Genomic DNA, 16,001 nt, shown 5'->3' with positions numbered 1-16,001 from the left:
AGGGACAGAGTCAAATTACCCCCCACCGAGTCCGCACTCGAGTCACTGCGATTCAATTAAATTAATGTATTACGAGGAGCCCATGCATTCGCAGCTGACGCTGTACCTCGCAAATGAGGGAAAAAAAGATAAAGAATTCTGCTCTTGGTCACGACTCGGACTCGACCCCATAGAGTATTAAAAGGATAGAGAATGAACCGGCGTGATAGCCCCGCCCCCAAAATGTGGTGCCCAAAATGCGGAAGTGCAAACGGGCGCTCAATGTTAAAGCCCAGCTGCAGTTTCCTCGTCATAACTCCACGGGTCCGCCTGCAGTCCCACCTCTTACCACTAGGGTCCAGTGGTTCAACGTTGGAGAACTGCACTGGGGGCTTGCTCAACCCCCTCCTACACATCAATTGATTGAAATCAGCCCCACCTTTTACCAGTTACAACATTAAACATTTAAAGTTAAACCCTAGATGACCAGAGTCCCCCAGGTCTCTATTCTGTATTTAAAGGACCACTTCACCACTCGGTCTCATAGGAGGGCTGTGGGCAGTTCAGAAACCATCTTCCAGTGACATCGATGGGGAATACAAGCTAATAGAAACTGCAGGCTTTCTAGTCCTGAAAAGGTGCAATGCAAAAATGGAAGCCATCGTTCTCACGATAATGAAAATCTAAATATTGTTGTAAAATAAATAATCTTGTTTTAAAAAAACTCTGCCTGATGATGATGTCACTGAAAGATGGTTTCTAAACTGCCCACAGCCGTCCTATGAGACACAAGCTGAGTAGAAAAAAAACGTGCCATTTTTTCATGATTATTAGTGAGGACCTATTAAAGATCGGTTGAAAAGTGGTGAAGTGGTCCTTTAAGTCCTTTAAGTTGGGGACACAAAAGCGACAAAAAAGTAGGACCCGGAAGTATCTCTGGAGGGGGCGCTCACGTCACGGCTAAAATACTGACTACCGCTCTTTTCCCCCCTCTACACCAAACCGTCAAATGCAACGTGCTGCTTTGTGAGCTTTTAGATATGCTATTTTCACGAATGTCCCCCATTCAAGTGGTTGAGACAACTCATATTATTGGAGCAGGCTACACGAGTACTTTAATAATTATGTGGTACTGCAAACTTCATATATTAATGTGAATACTTCTGTACTTTTACTCCAGTAACACTTTGAATTAAATAAATTTTCTCTTACAACAGTGTATTTGTCATATTGCTAAAATTGGAGGACTTAATTCTTCCACCTCTGATGGAAAACACGCTAGACTTGGACTTGAAAATCTGAACTGATGCTCCACAATTCTCTATTGAACTCAATTACAAAATACAAAAGACTAAACATAACGTTTTGTAGCTCAAAACCATGCAGACCTGCAGCCTAGATCCAAATGAGTCACTGAGAAATTCAACATGACCCGACCCAGGCCTGTCAGCGTTGTACAAGTCTATCGAAGTGTTTTATTTTTTGTGTGTTTTTACTGCCCAGGTTTCTTCATACAATGTCACCACTAATTGCCTTTATGAGTTCCGTGAGCCCACTGACATTATAGTGGCAGCAGTCGTCGTCCACTGAGTCGTCCATTTGTTTCACCTAATTCGGTCGGACGGGACAGATGCTGGATTTTGCTGGACCACAAACGAAGGCGCGTTGCAAAAATACCTCCAACGTTGAGTTATCACACAGATCAGGGGCCGCAGCGTGCATGTCGCTGGCCCCGTAATAACACAGAGGCTGTACTGCAGCTTCATAATTTACACGCAGCACGCTTTTTTTTGTGTTGCAATTAACTTTTGACATGTGAACTTTTGATACCGATATGGCTTGTTCTCTTTGTTTAAAAAGCATTTTGGTTTGGCCCTCCTATTCCTCGCCCCTCATTACGCTCACTCCAGGAATTCGGGGGTTGACTTCACTGTTCTGAGCCGGTTGTCAGAGTCATTTAGATCTACAAACCCCTCGGAGGGCCGTGTCTCCAGTGGGTACGTCCAACAACACCGTGTCTCACGGCTGCATTTAGCCAATTCTGGACGGGGAACCCCTTTTGGTGTTTAAGCATTATGTCATGCTTTAGCTGTTGAAAAATGTGCAGATCTACAAGCTCATAGCGCTGTGTTATTTTTTTAATACATTTTGAGCGTAATTCTGGGGGTCCTTGGCATTGAAATAGTTTGACATAGTCTGACATAGAAACATATAGGACTTTCAGAAAATTGTCAGGATTTAGAAGGCATTTTGTAGAATCGTCCTCAGGTCTAAATGGGTTAGTGAATGTTGACATGAACCGTTCAAACGCAGAGCTATATCAGCCACTCTACTGTTGCTGTGTGTGTGCAACGTCTTGGCCTGCTTTCATGCAACACTTCACCCTCTTGCAGACTGGCCATGCAGAGCCAGAAGGCTTTGTGCACATGCAGCAACAGTGAAAGCAATCAGTTGCTATAAGATTGCGATATGAAAGTGTTCTATCGCGATGACACAGTATTGAGTCTCCATCATGGCCCGTAGCACTTGCCCTAGCCCCGACGACCTTACAGGCATATGCAAAGGCTCAACTTATGTAATTTAGATAGCACTTTATGTAGACTTAGATAGCATTTTAAGCAGACTTATAGCATTTTATGTGGCCAGCACTAGAATAGCATTTTAGGTAGACATAGCACTCTAATATATATATGCATAGTTTCATTATATAGATATTCCACTGTTACGTTCTAAGCTTATAACTACTTTTTAATGTATGTGATGTATTGCCATGCTTTTTTGTTCTTACTTAATGACATGTAAATCGCTCTGGATTAAGAGCGTCTGCTAAATGTCTAAATTGTAAATTGAGTAGCGGTTCTCAAACATTTCCCTATCAATGACGACACATATATGTATTTGGCCACGGATCTTTAGCCTGGAAACCAGACAAATCTGCCACAGGGAAACAATATCCCTGGGGAGGTTGGTCTGGCACGCGTGAATTCCGTTTGTGTACGAGCATAGGCATGGTAACGCCCCGCCTGCCTGTGATTGGTCTACTGACACTGCCCGTCTTGACTGTCCTCCAAGACGCGAGATTACTCTGTGGTGAGATTGAGAAATAAATAATACAAGACAATGACAGCTGGGCACGCACGACAGAATGCAGCCCTGTAACTAACTTGTACGTTTTATTGTTTGTGCCTGCCGTTTGCTTTGACTGAATACGTATGTTGTACTATGATTTGATTTGGGTAAATAAAGTGTTAGTGTTGATTATCGTGTATTAATGTAATTATAGTAAACTAATATTACACTAAAAAGGATAAATAATAATGTTTCAACACACTTTATTTTAGAACACACCCAAATCATATTATGGCGTGCATGTTCAATCAATTATTCCTTCAAAGCAAACGGCATAAACAATATTAGTTTGCCTCTTCTACAAAAATAAAACGTTAGCGTTCTCTTGTATCATCCGTACTACTTGTATTATTTCCCACCACGGAGTAACCTCGCATCAGACTATCCAGGATTCCAGGCATCCAGCATATCCACCTCGGACGGAGCTCGGAGGACAGTAGGCCAATCACAGGCAGGCGGGGCGTTACCATGCCTATGCTCGGACACAAACGGAATTCACGCGTCTGGCACTCCTCAGTTTAAAATATATCGCTCACCCCAGAGATGTGAGTGACCAATCGGAGCCCACTATTCAAAGTGAGACATTTTTTGCGGTGACGTTGGAATCTGTTTGAAACCGTCCCTTGGAAATACATCTTCCACGCCCAAGTTCCAGATGAATATCTACGCAGTGATTTTGTCTGGCCATGTCAGGCTAACAGATCCTATCTGAAAAGATTTTCTGGCAGCTATAGGGACCCCTGGGCCTAATAGAAGATCTGCGTCGTTAAAATGTTTCGACATTTAAAAGAAATGCGCAAAGTTTAAAATAGGATTAAAGTGGTTGAACTTAAAAGTTTATTTAGTCATTTATAGCTGCGGGTACCCCCTGGAATCCCCATAACCCATTCTGGACGGGAACCCCTTTTGGTGTTTTAAGCATTCTGTTATACTTTAGCTATTTGAAAGAAGGGACATCCACACACTGCCACTTGCTAGTTCAAGGCACTTTATTAAGCAACGTTTCGGTCTTGCGACCTTCCTCAGGCTTGAACTACTTTAGCTATTGAATAATAGCAGATCTACAAGCTCATAGCTATGTAGAGCTTGTAGATCTGCTATTTTTTTTAAGACGCGGAAAAGCCGGCAGTAGTCAGTTGAGTGACAGCGAGAGACATGGAGTCGCATGAGTGACGTCACTTGGGCAGCGACGCAGCGTGCCTTCAGCACTTCCTGCTTGACTTCCTGCCTTAAATGCAGACACGTCGCTCCAATGAAGTGCAGCGGCCAATGAGGCATCTATATATATTTTTCTATGAAGTCACCAACCAGATGATAGCATTCAAATCCGCTAGCTCTAGCAGCTTTTGAACTTACTGAATGATTACGGATGAATAAAACGAAGACATTATAACATGACCCTTGAGTGTGGAGGCTAACGTATACAATAAAGAATGGCTTGATATTGACCATTGCAGACAGAACCTCACAGAGCCAAAGACAGTCACATAATGTTTTCATTTATATAGAACAGAAATAAATGCATTCAGTGGGGATTTCTATCAGCGTTTGTATACAGCAACGGCCCACGCAGGGCAGGCGGACGACACTGCTATAGTTAATGGTGGGCCTCCTGGCAAATGCTAGCATTTTCACTACAGTCCCATTTTAACAGTGTTTCCCCACCTTTTTCTGGGACAGGACTTGAAAAACTCGATGTTAAGTGGTCATGTGGGCGGGCTGTGTGCATTTTCAGAGCATGTTTATTTAATGATCAATCAATCGATTATGTTCAATGAAACATAGCGTATACTATGTTTCATTGATTAACAAAGTTAACGTCATACTTACTGGAATCACAATGAAATATCTATTTTTTTAAGATTTAAATAAATAATTATGACATTTACTTATATTTATTTTATATTAATGTCTCCAATTTGTGTTTTGCCAATTATTTGGGGGCCGCCGAAGTAATCACCAAAGCATTACCCCTGCTGCCACCCCATTTTATTAAACCTAATAATACATTACAGTACAGTATGTCCGAAAGGCCTTCTCCAAAATCCTGTGTTTAATTGATTTTGGCCTCCTATAGCAGTTCTCTGTGTCCACATTCTGGATTTCCAGACTTTCCAGATTTCCAAACCTGGAGTTTCTTTCCTTTTTTCTTTGTATTGTTTTACAAATTCCTTTATTTTTATTTAATTTATGTTCGAGTTCCACATAATTGTAGCATGATAATAACTGCATTTTATGCTAAATGTGATGTAGTCGTAATACAACAAGTTGATGTATTTTTACTGATTTCTCAAAGATCTCTCTCCCTCTCTCTCTCTACCGGCCCACTCCCCATCTCAATGTCCTCTTTTAAGCAGATGAAATGTGCTTTACAGATACCACAGCACTGTACAGCAAACAAACTGAAAAGCCTTGCCTCGACCAAAGGGTGCATTTGCGACAGTCCAAAAAGTCCAGAGTCCAAAAAGTCTGTTTGAAAACGAAAAGAACGAAGAACGTGTGGGAGAAGAGTTGTCGTCTCAGACATGTACAATATATTAAAGCAGCACACCGTAAGTAAACTGCGACCTTTTTTTCTTTTTTCTTTTCCAGTTCGCCGTCATTGTCCAATGAAAATCTAAAACGTTTCTGCTTCAGGAAGTGTTCTATGATTAGAAGTCCAATCAGATCAGAGGTAACAAAGGTAACACACCTGGGTCCCCCCCCCCCCCCCCCCCAGTTTGGTAGTATGTACCAGAACCCCATAACTCTCGAGAGTGTACAAATGGAACCAAATGATCACGCAAGGGTCCATTTGGTTCTATTTGTACACTCTCAGGCCCCACCTGGTTCCTAACCATCAATCATTTAGCTGGGGAACCGCCTCACGGACCCCTTGGGGGGCCTCTGCCCCCCCCTTCCCCTTCAGGTTAGGTCCAGCCAGTCGGGCCGCCTGTTGTGAGGCTTGCACGTGTGCACGTCCACCGTGTTCTCGCAGTCCTGGCACTCCACGGCGCAGCACCAGCGGAACTTGCACTCGCACTTGGTGACGCGCTTGACGCGCATGGTGTCGTAGCCCCGCCCACAGCACATGACCTCGCAGCCGTCCGTGCCCCGGGAGGACTTGTTGCACACCCGGCCCGCCGTGCCCAAGGAGCCTGCATGGTGAGACAATAATAATAATTAGACATGTCCCGATACTGTATCGGTATCGGAAAAGTATTGTTGTTTTTTGTCATATCGGTTCATATCGGTATCGGCGAATATGCCAGTCTAACCAGGGGTAAGGGGTTGACACTATGGCAGGTAAATAAAATGCTTTGGAGTTCCCCAAACTGCAAGTGCACATTTGAATGAGGAGTCTGCTATAAACACAACACGAAATATATAGGTAGATAGCTATAAACACAACACGAGATCACAACACTGGTATCAGTATTCAGTATCGGTATTGGCTAACACAGAAATTGTGGTATCGGGTTCGGATCGGGAACGATAAAAGTGTATCGGGACATCCCTAATAATAATCTTTATTTTCCCGAAGGATATTCATCTTCAGAGATCTGTTCAAACACATAGACAGTTATCTTATAGACAGTTATCTAACGGAGCGCAGCTGACGTGTCTGCCTGCTATCGCATTGTTTTATGTGCCTATCAAAATGTGAAAACAATCATTAAAAATCTGGTCCCGTCGGTCTTGGTCTCGACTCGGGACTCGACCCCCTCCCACACTCGGTCTTGACTCAGAATCGGCCCCCATTCCGACTTGGTCTTGACTTGGAACCGCTTCACGTGGACTTGACTACAGCACTGCTCCTTCGTGTTAAGAGAACAGACCAGTAAATTAACATTGGGATTCTCACTGTCTACTGCTATATCATAGCTGTCCCAGTAGTAGTGATTTACTGCATTTTCACGCTCTATATGGAAGGCATCACATGGGACGGGATGGGAGAGACAGAGCCTCGCAAGGCAAAGCAAACACTGCGGGGAATTAAGGGAGATGTTAAAGGTCAAATAATTGAACTTTAAGCTGTGAAGGAATGCAAGCCTTCAGTGGACGATGAGTCTGAGTCTCACAGGTTTGGTGAAGCCGACAGCAGGACCGTGGACAATATGTATATATATATCTTCTTGTCTCCTTTCCTGCTTGTGAGGAAAGGTCATTCTCCATAGAGAAAATCAGTGTAATCATTTTTACGCGGATTATCATTAAATAAAGCGCTAATTAAAGGCGTCGTTGGCGGTGCGGGATTTCATTAAAAAAGGCGTTAAAGAAGTCCTTAGCCAAGAAAGAGTTAACGAACCTACCTGCTGCACGGTCCATGAGACAGTAGTCCGGAGAGTTCTCCACGAACACCAGCTCGTTCTTGGCGCCGCTCCCCTTGCTGGCGGCGTCCCTGTCGGACACCATGAAGCCCGTGCCGTCCTGGTTCATGGTCACCTCGATGGCCGCGTTGTACTTCTTGCGCAGGTAGTCTCCCGTGCGCCTGAAGTCGGACGTGGCCAGCCAGCAGGTCCGCAGGGAGCAGGAGCCGCTCACCCCGTGACACTTACACTCCAGCTTCATGAAGCGCTTCACCGCCTGCAGGACGGACAGGAAATGGGGAGAGAGATGGGGGAGATGACATGCAGTAAAGGGCGTCGGGAGTCGAACCCACGGCACACTGCCAGACTGGACTATACCAGCCAATTGGTGCCTGGACCGCTGAGCCACGGCCCCAGGGCGACTGCAACCTTTTATAGTAACCAGGTCGGACTTTGTTCAAAAACGGGCAGTTTGCATGTTCTCCTCGTGTCCCCTATACTAGGGTAGGGTACCCTCACATGTTCTCCTTGTGTCCCCTATACTAGGGTAGGGTACCCTCACATGTTCTCCTCGTGTCCCCTATACTAGGGTAGGGTACCCTCACATGTTCTCCCCGTGTCCCCTACGGTAGGTACCCTCACAAAAAACATGCAGTAATCCTGGTCTCTAAACTGCCTCCCCCTGGCCAGCCGGGGCGCCTGATGGAGGGGAAAGAAACTGATTGGGATAACGTGTTCCTCCCACGCGCTATACGTCCAACCAGGGAAACTCCCCCTGTCAGATGTACAGGAGTGACTTGGACACTCCTGTGTAGAGCCCAGGATCACATAAGATAATTGACACAGGGGTGAAAAATGGGTTACAAAATCGTGGGATATACAAAGATGATATACATTTTTTTTAAACGGGCTGTTGGCTCACCATTCTCCCGCAGCGGTTGTTGTGCAGGTTCATCAGTGCCCGGGCGTCCTTCACCATCCTCTCCCGCGCGTCCACGAAGGCCTTGGCGAACTTGATGCCGTAGTTGATGTTGTCGCTGCAGCCGCCCCAGTCGAAGTCGCCCCGCTCGTCGCTGGCGCGCCCACGCTTCAGGCCGTCACAGCTGCAGATCTTCAGCTCCCCCTGGCTGCAGGCCTTGGTAATGGCGTAGACCACTCCCGCTGAGGAGATGGCATACACGAACGCTGCCTCTCTGCTGCCTGGATGGATGGGGGGCAGAGCAAAGACGGCTTGTTTAACCACCACTCAGAACAGTGGCTCTCAACCGGTGGTCCATGAGGGGGTTCCAGGTGGTTCCCAGAGAGTCGGTAACCAAGTGGACCCTTATTAACCTCGCCTCACCAGGCTTTCCAGGAGGAAAGCCTGGTCTCTGTTCCAAAAGTGTGGTGTGAACCGGTCTGGAACGGATGATATCGTTACGTCATGTTGTAGTCATTGTTTTGTAGTCATCAGGCAGGAACAATCAATCGGAACTTCCTTTTCCCTCAAACCGGAAGAACAACAATAAAAGCTCTCGTAGCCTGTAGCTTTTATTGCGAAAAATCGGTTTGAGGGAAAAGTTCCGGAAGATTGATGACTACAAAACAATACTACATGACGTAGCGATATCATCCACTCCAACCGGATCATAAACCCGAAATGGAATGGTGCCCAGGCTAGACCCTTAACTTAACGCTTGACTTATCATTTTTATCCCACGATTTTGCGCAGTTTTTTTCCGCCCAGTGCCAATTATCTAATGTAATCCTGGGCGCTACACTTCCTCTGCCAACCTGGGGGGCAGCAGACTGACCTCATGCCTCCTTCTATGCATGAAATGTCCAAGCTGCTTCTTTTCACCTGGCAGGCGGGAATTTCCCTGGCCGGACGTAGTGCGTGGAAGGAACACGTTATTTCGACCAGTTCCTTTCCCCTCCATCCCCTCCATTGGGCCCTTTCGCCAACCCCACCTCGGGTATGGGCACTGATGACGCAGAGGGGGGAGCACGTCCCCAGCGGGAATCGAACCCAGGACCTTCTAGCTGTGAGGCGACAGCACTACCGACTGTGCCACCGTGCCACCATGTTTAACTCTTGAGGGCGTGAAATGCTCACTATATACAAGCTCACAACATGTCATGTTAACAACTTAAGCCTCATAATAGAGGGCGTGACATCATCATCGAACCCGGGAGTTATGCAGGAACGCCTACCGAGTGGCCTTGTCAGCCCATACATCCAAACAGAGAAGTCCTATTTGATTGCATTAAACGACGTTAAACAATGTTCAACTCACTCTTCCAATCACTTTGCCACTCAATTTAATTTCCACTCGATTTTCCATTCACTTTATATATGCGCATATGCCCTCTATACTGTACTCCATCGCACAACAAGTCTGTGAATATATAGCTCACATTGCGGTGCATGGATTTAAATCAGTCTGACCACAAAACAGGGATGAAACAATCAAATCTGAATGACCAGAGGGGGATATCAAAAGCTGAGGCATCGATCCCCATCAAACCCTATGATGGCAGAAGCTACAGTATAACATCCCAGTGAAGCAGACTCCTCTCCTTTCACCTTTTAATTTGCACAGATGGCAGCTTTCTCAGTCGCCGGCCTGTGTTTTCATTTCAGAGAGGAGAGGAGAGGAGAGAGGAGAGATTTTCTCGGGCCGGGGTGGGGGGTTGTTTGGTCTGGCTTTCCAACGCACCTCCCATTCTCATTCCTGCTCCTTCAATGAGGCAGAACACATGCAGGCGATATGTCAGGGAGTGACGCTTTGTCTGGCTGCCAGAGACATCTACCCAAATATTTACATCTCCTATTACTGTTTATACATCACCCATGTGGATCTCTCCAATCTGCTACTTGTTTTCGGAGAACATCCACTTTCACAATCTTTTTCTCATTCCCGAGAAGGTGAAACCACTTTCTCCAACCCCCCCCCCCCCCCCCCCCTTATCTGTTCTCTGGGGGAAAGTTCACACAGGAGGCCAAAGTTGAATCAATAAAATTAAATGCATGTTTATTAGCTAACAAGCACGTATATGCAGACAGACAAGCCACATGTACACCATTTACGCACACACGGGACACGAAAATCATTCATTCATTTGTTCATTCATTAACGTTAATGTTTTTGTGTTAGTCTAGTTTTAGTCGACTAAATGTCATGCGATTCTAGTCGACTGTATTTTGGCGGGCCTTGATGCCGTCGTAATGGCTGTTTTTACACAACGCGCTGCGACGCGTTGTGAGCTTGTAGATCGGCTATTTTCAGCATGCAACCAAGTGCAAAATGACTCATACTGGATCTCTTGTCCACTAGTCCCTTCCTAACATTTTAGTCTAGTTTTTATATATTTAGTCTTAGTTTTAGTCATCATAGCTTAGTTTTCATTTAGTTTACATTTAGTTTTCGTCGGTGGAAAAAGGTACATTTTTCGTTTTAATTTTAGTCGAGGAAACCAACAGTGATTCTACGGACATGCTGGTGAGCCCTGAGTGATTGAGAAGAACTCACTCCTCAGCATGAGCCGTCCGAACACCGTGTGGTCCCGGTCCAGCGTGCTGCAGTTCCAGCGGTGGTGTCTGAACTGGTGCTGGCACTCTTGGATCCACTCCACGGCCCCCTCCCCCATGGACTGCATCAGGTCCGGGTGGCGCTGGCACAGCTGGCGCTGCTTGTTCACCAGGCCGGGAATGTTGTCACAGATCACCCGCGCGCCCAGCGCTCCAATGTACCTGCAGGTGCAAATAAGAAATACAGGTGATTTCAGTATAGAGCAGATGTGTCCCAAGTGTGGCCCGCGGGCCAGATGTGGCCCGCCGGCCGGATTTTATACGGCCCACAGCTTCATACCTGAATTGTATTATGAATGCCCCTCCCCCCAACATTATGGGACAGTTTTTTAACCTGGGCATTTCCCAGAGTATATATACTTTGTCAGTGTTCCTTACTTCCTTGTTCCTTTTATGTTTTTTTGTTTTGTTACCTTGCTTGCTTGGTTACATTACATTTGGTAATGTGACATACAGTACAGTAAGGCTTAAAAAAGGCTGAGATACACTTTTTGTTCACAGCACACACCTGACAAAAGACCATTGATATTAAATATTGATGATGATAATTAAATATAATTGTTTAAATCCGAAGGTACATTGTGTAGTTGGCCCTTGATTGTTTTAATATTTTCTAATCCCTTTGAAAACACCCCTGGTATAGAGTATCAAATATTTATTTTCAGCATTGTAGAGCTGATGTTTGAGGATTGCTGGGTAGATGTTTGATGTTTCAATGCTCGACCATGCAGTGATGCTGATGTCAGGATCAAATAGTGAAAATGTGGTGCAAATCTTTGAATCTATATATATTTTTAACTCAAATCTTTGCTTCTGAGGGGGTCCTTGGAACTACATATTTTCATTTGGGGGTCCACAGCCAAATACAGATAATTCTGGGGGTCCTTGACATGAAAAAGTTTGAGCACCGCTGACATAGAAACACAGAAAACTGTTAGGATTTAGAAGCCATTTTCTTCTCCACCATGCACTTTCAACCTAGTGTCCCTGTTTTGGGCATGTGCAAAAAGCTATAATTAAAAAACAAAAAACAAGAAGGAAAATATAATAATATGCAAAATAGCAATACCACATCTATAGTACGAGCTCACAATATGCATGGAATACTTCTTAGTGTTTGAGTATATAGGGCTTAAGTTGTGAATGTCAGCATGGGCGAGAGACATGACATCTGACATTGAGAACCACTGACATAGAAACATGGGTTTTTCAGAAAACTGTCAGGATTTAGAAGACATTTTTAAAATTCAGTCAGGCCTAAATGGAATAAGTCCAATGAAAAGCATTTCACTCCCTGGTAGGTTTGCTTCCTGTTCTATTCAGACATTAATCCTTAACATTACAGAAACTCTAAAAAGGTGTTATCACATCACATGGTATAGATGTATTATGAATGATGCAGGGAGGGGGCTTCTCCAGAGCCCTTATGAATTGGACAAGGGAGCGGTCAACTGACCGGTACAAGAAGTGACCCCCCTGAGACCTGTTCTCTTCCAACACCACAGCGCACCCATACGACGGCAGTAGGACCCCCCTCCTCTAAGCCTGCACGCTCCACTCTCCATCCGGATATCGTTATAGGCACTAATTGCACACACATTTGCGTCACCCCGCGGGCCACACAGACAAAGACTTATTAGCAGAGAGTTTCCATTCCCGTTAAGGCTCATGTCCCCATCCGTCCCATTCTAACTGGAACTGCTGTGTGTGTGTGTGTGTGTGTGTGTGTGTGTGTGTGTGTGTGTGTGTGTGTGTGTGTGTGTGTGTGTGTGTGTGTGTGTGTGTGTGTGTGTGTGTGTGTGTGTGTGTGTGTGTGTGTGTGTGTGTGTGTGTGTGTGTGTGTGTGTGTGTGTGTGTGTGTGTGTGTGTGTGGGCGCCTGAGCAGTAAAGCAGTGCATCGCTGCGGCACGGTGTGTGTGTGTGTGTGTGTGCACACATGCGTGTGTGCGTACATGCGTGCGTGTGCATGGGCTTCAGAGAGAGAGAGTCTTGAGAGTCTGTACATCGCTGGTGGTTAAAAATACTATAATCTGGATGAAATAAATATCATCTAGAGCATGCAGTGGTTCCCAAACTGTGGTGCGTGCATATATATGGCAATATATGCCATACTCGGGTTCATATGTGCATATATGTGGATAAATATGAAATGTATGTCTTTATATATAGCTTATGCAATTTATAGTTCCATGTGGGGGAGGGGGTGCGTCAGCTAGGTCGGGAGGTAACAGGGAACGGCTGATCTAGTAGAGTCTCTAGTCTAGATCATGATGATGATGAGACTGAATAGAGAGAGAAAGCTTCCAAGTCTTTCTCAGTTAGATGTTGATCTGTTTCTGATTCTCCTTTCCTCTGTTTCAGGATTTACGGAATACTAAGGCTACCATAAAATATGATGTCAGCTCTGGATAGAAACTGCAATTTTCTTTCTCTTCTTTTCTCTTTTTTTTTTACTATGGATATATACAGTAGTAGGCCTACAATCAATGCTCTCAGTTTTAGCCCATCTGTAAAACACTGCAGGTTATAATGAATTCTCAAGGGACAATAAAGTCCATGCAATAACACCAATAAAATAAAATAAAATAAATATTAATATTGCATTTATTATATAGCCTCATTTACATGGCCTAGCCCTAGGCCTACTTATACGTTTCTGGAAATCTCCACAGAATGTATGACAACTGTTTCAGGTCAAGTGCGTGCGTGCGTGTGTGTGTGTGCGTGCGTGCGTGCGTGCGTGCGTCCGTGCGTGCGTGCGTGCGTGGGTTGGTGTTAGTAGACTATATACCTGCTTTAAAGCATTTCCCTCAGGGCTTCTTAAACCCTCCAGAGAAATCATCAAGGGCCACTTATTCATGCTCCATCGCCTGCACCTGCCACTTACTGTGGGCAAGATGGATGGATAGGGGAGTCCCCCCCCCCCCCACACACACACATACATACATACATACCATTAATCTTCATAAAGAAAACCAACACATTGCACTGTGCCCAACAACTGCCCATCGTGTCACTTTGCACTGATGTTTTGAGACACTCACTCACATCCATGCAGAGTATTTCATAGATTTATTAAAACTATAATGTATAGCTCATTGTGTGACACTGAAAATAACAATAGTCCCCCCACAATATTCATTATTTTAAGTCGGTGACATTTAGCATGTCTCCACTATAACTCAATCTTTACAATAGGCAAATTAAATGGTCACTGGTCAGGTGTGCATACATGCCTCTGGCTTTTTAGGTGTGCATGACAGCTATAGTATAAAAGAGAAGCTGATGAAGCAAAGAATAGAATGATGTATAAACAAAATAAATGAGGTCAGCTTGAAAGTAGCTTGTTATGATTTACATAATTCCCACTTTGTTGCCACTGCCAGTCCTTCATAGGGCGAGGAGGACATTGTTGGAATGCAGACCAATGGCGTAGTAGGCTAAATCAACTTTTTGATTAGTGTCAATCATAAAATAATCTACATTTATGTCATAGTAGGTTATAAAATATAACAACAATGCATGTAGCCTACAGACCTATCCACACAGCTGCATGGTACAACCAGTGGTCCGGGGACCACTTGAGGAGGTTCCAGGTGGTCCCCAGATAAATGATGGAGAGGTGGCATAACCAAATGGACCATTATAGATCTTTAACTCTTGCGAGTGTAAAAATGAAACCAAATGGACCCTTATGGGTCCATTTGGTTTCATTTTTACACTCTCAAGAGTTAAATTAGACTTCTACACAATTAGAGAATGTAGAAGAATTGTTATTTTTTTGGGGTCTGAGAGGCTAATTAAATCTCATCAAATGGTGCAGGTCCGTCACAATACATAATGGGCCTTGATATGGAAAGGGTTGAAGAACACAGGCCTATATCCACTATTTACAGTTAAATATTATAAGGAAAATTAACTGACTGAATTTGAAATGATATTATCGGCATTAAGTTGACATGCTTCATAACTTACTCACCACCACGATGAGTCGACCCTCGGCGTGAACATGAGCAGAAGCAGAATACAGGTAAAGAATATCCTGGAGGTATGTTTGGAGTGCTGTCGCCTTATCGCGCCGTGTCTGATCCCGTGCATAGTCCCAGCAGCCCTGCGGCAATTATTATTAGGTGAGCTCCGAGTGCAAGACATGTTTCCTTTCATTTGTTGTATTTCACGTATTGGCAAACACGGTAGACTCTGGTATGAAAGTCCTCCTTGACCGCTGTCCACCGGCGTCCATCATTGGAAAACAAAAGGGAATGACAATTGAGTGGAGTTAAAAACTGCAGCAGCGGGGTTGGTGGGTGGCATTGTTGACGCGTAACAATGCCATGTAGATTATTGTCAATGAAATATGTCCATAAATAAACTTCTTTGGCTGCTACATCCGAGATGAAAGTTTATTATGTCATATAGTCCGACTCCACTAAAATAGAACACGGGATCCGTCCTTCGATCGTCTCAAATTCCCCATTATCTCCCGCAGATGTTCACTATAACTGTCAAATCATATAAAACCAACCATTTTTTCCCTCAGCTGTTGCGCGTTGAATTTCAGCCAGATCAACTGAATGATATAAGCGGCCGATAAGTTGCAATAATAGGCTATAGTAGGCTACACGTACGCTGATTGGGGAGAAGGGAAAACATAAAACGAACGATCAAATGAAGTTAAACAGGCTATTGTAGACTCGCGAGATCATCCAAAAAGATGAGGAGACATGAGGAGACTGCATTGCATTGTGCGCACCTACTCTTTCCTCAACAACCGCGCGCGTAATGAAGATGCGCGCCTGGATCAATGCGTCAGTCGTCCTGTTTGTCCGTGCCTCTCTATAGCAGCACCGATTCACACACACACACACACACACACACACACACACACACTCTCTCTCTCTCTCCCTGAGCAGCAGAGCTGCAAGCAACACAGCGGCGGCGTCGCGTCTGCTGTTTTCGGCGCGCGACACCGTCGTTCCACGGCGCGTAAATGCAGGCTTTTGTCAGACAAAATATGCAGACGGTCGGTGGGA

The 16,001-nt window shown here is 44.8% G+C and overlaps 2 protein-coding genes across 4 annotated transcripts in view; one reads left to right on the top strand and one right to left on the bottom strand.

The window, feature by feature from the left end:
* Positions 1 to 1,576, top strand: part of LOC308331042 (suppressor of tumorigenicity 7 protein-like) — a 46,584-nt gene extending 45,008 nt beyond the window's left edge. Inside the window, exon 16 of the mRNA XM_080786146.1 lies at positions 1,483 to 1,576. Within this exon, the coding sequence (XP_080642272.1) occupies positions 1,483 to 1,508 (26 nt within the window). The 3' untranslated portion in view covers positions 1,509 to 1,576. The remainder of the gene's footprint in view (positions 1 to 1,482) is intronic.
* A 4,220-nt stretch (positions 1,577 to 5,796) lies between these two features.
* On the bottom strand, positions 5,797 to 15,760 carry LOC308325553 (protein Wnt-2b-A-like). Of its 3 annotated transcripts, none has more exons than XM_080778084.1 (5): positions 14,948 to 15,760; positions 10,910 to 11,130; positions 8,320 to 8,597; positions 7,397 to 7,674; positions 5,797 to 6,245 (listed from the first exon to the last, which is right to left on the bottom strand). In XM_080778084.1, the coding sequence occupies exons 1-5, from the start codon at positions 15,130 to 15,132 to the stop codon at positions 5,948 to 5,950; spliced, it is 1,260 nt and encodes a 419-aa protein (XP_080634210.1). In that variant the 5' UTR covers positions 15,133 to 15,760; the 3' UTR covers positions 5,797 to 5,947. The 3 variants fall into 3 exon arrangements, with proteins under 3 accessions (XP_080634210.1, XP_080634211.1, XP_080634212.1); XM_080778085.1 differs by having other exon boundaries at positions 7,401 to 7,674; XM_080778086.1 differs by lacking the exon at positions 14,948 to 15,760 and adding an exon at positions 13,760 to 13,841.
* Between the last annotated feature and the right edge of the window lie 241 nt (positions 15,761 to 16,001).

Source organism: Protomyctophum bolini (assembly GCF_963924005.1).
Source record: "Protomyctophum bolini genome assembly, chromosome: 2".
In the NCBI taxonomy this organism is placed as follows: Eukaryota; Metazoa; Chordata; class Actinopteri; order Myctophiformes; family Myctophidae; genus Protomyctophum; species Protomyctophum bolini.
This window is presented reverse-complemented; position numbering and strand designations above follow the sequence as displayed.

What these genes read in the sequence shown, in the direction of transcription:
- LOC308325553 (XM_080778084.1), bottom strand. Translation starts at nt 15,132, where the DNA reads ATGAAAGGAAACATGTCTTGCACTCGGAGCTCACCTAATAATAATTGC. An exon ending in ACAACCGCTGCGGGAGAATG is followed by an intron (nt 7,675 to 8,319) that starts GTGAGCCAACAG and finishes TCCGTCCTGCAG; the next exon opens with GCGGTGAAGCGCTTCATGAA. An exon ending in ATGGACCGTGCAGCAGGTAG is followed by an intron (nt 6,246 to 7,396) that starts GTTCGTTAACTC and finishes CTCACCATGCAG; the next exon opens with GCTCCTTGGGCACGGCGGGC.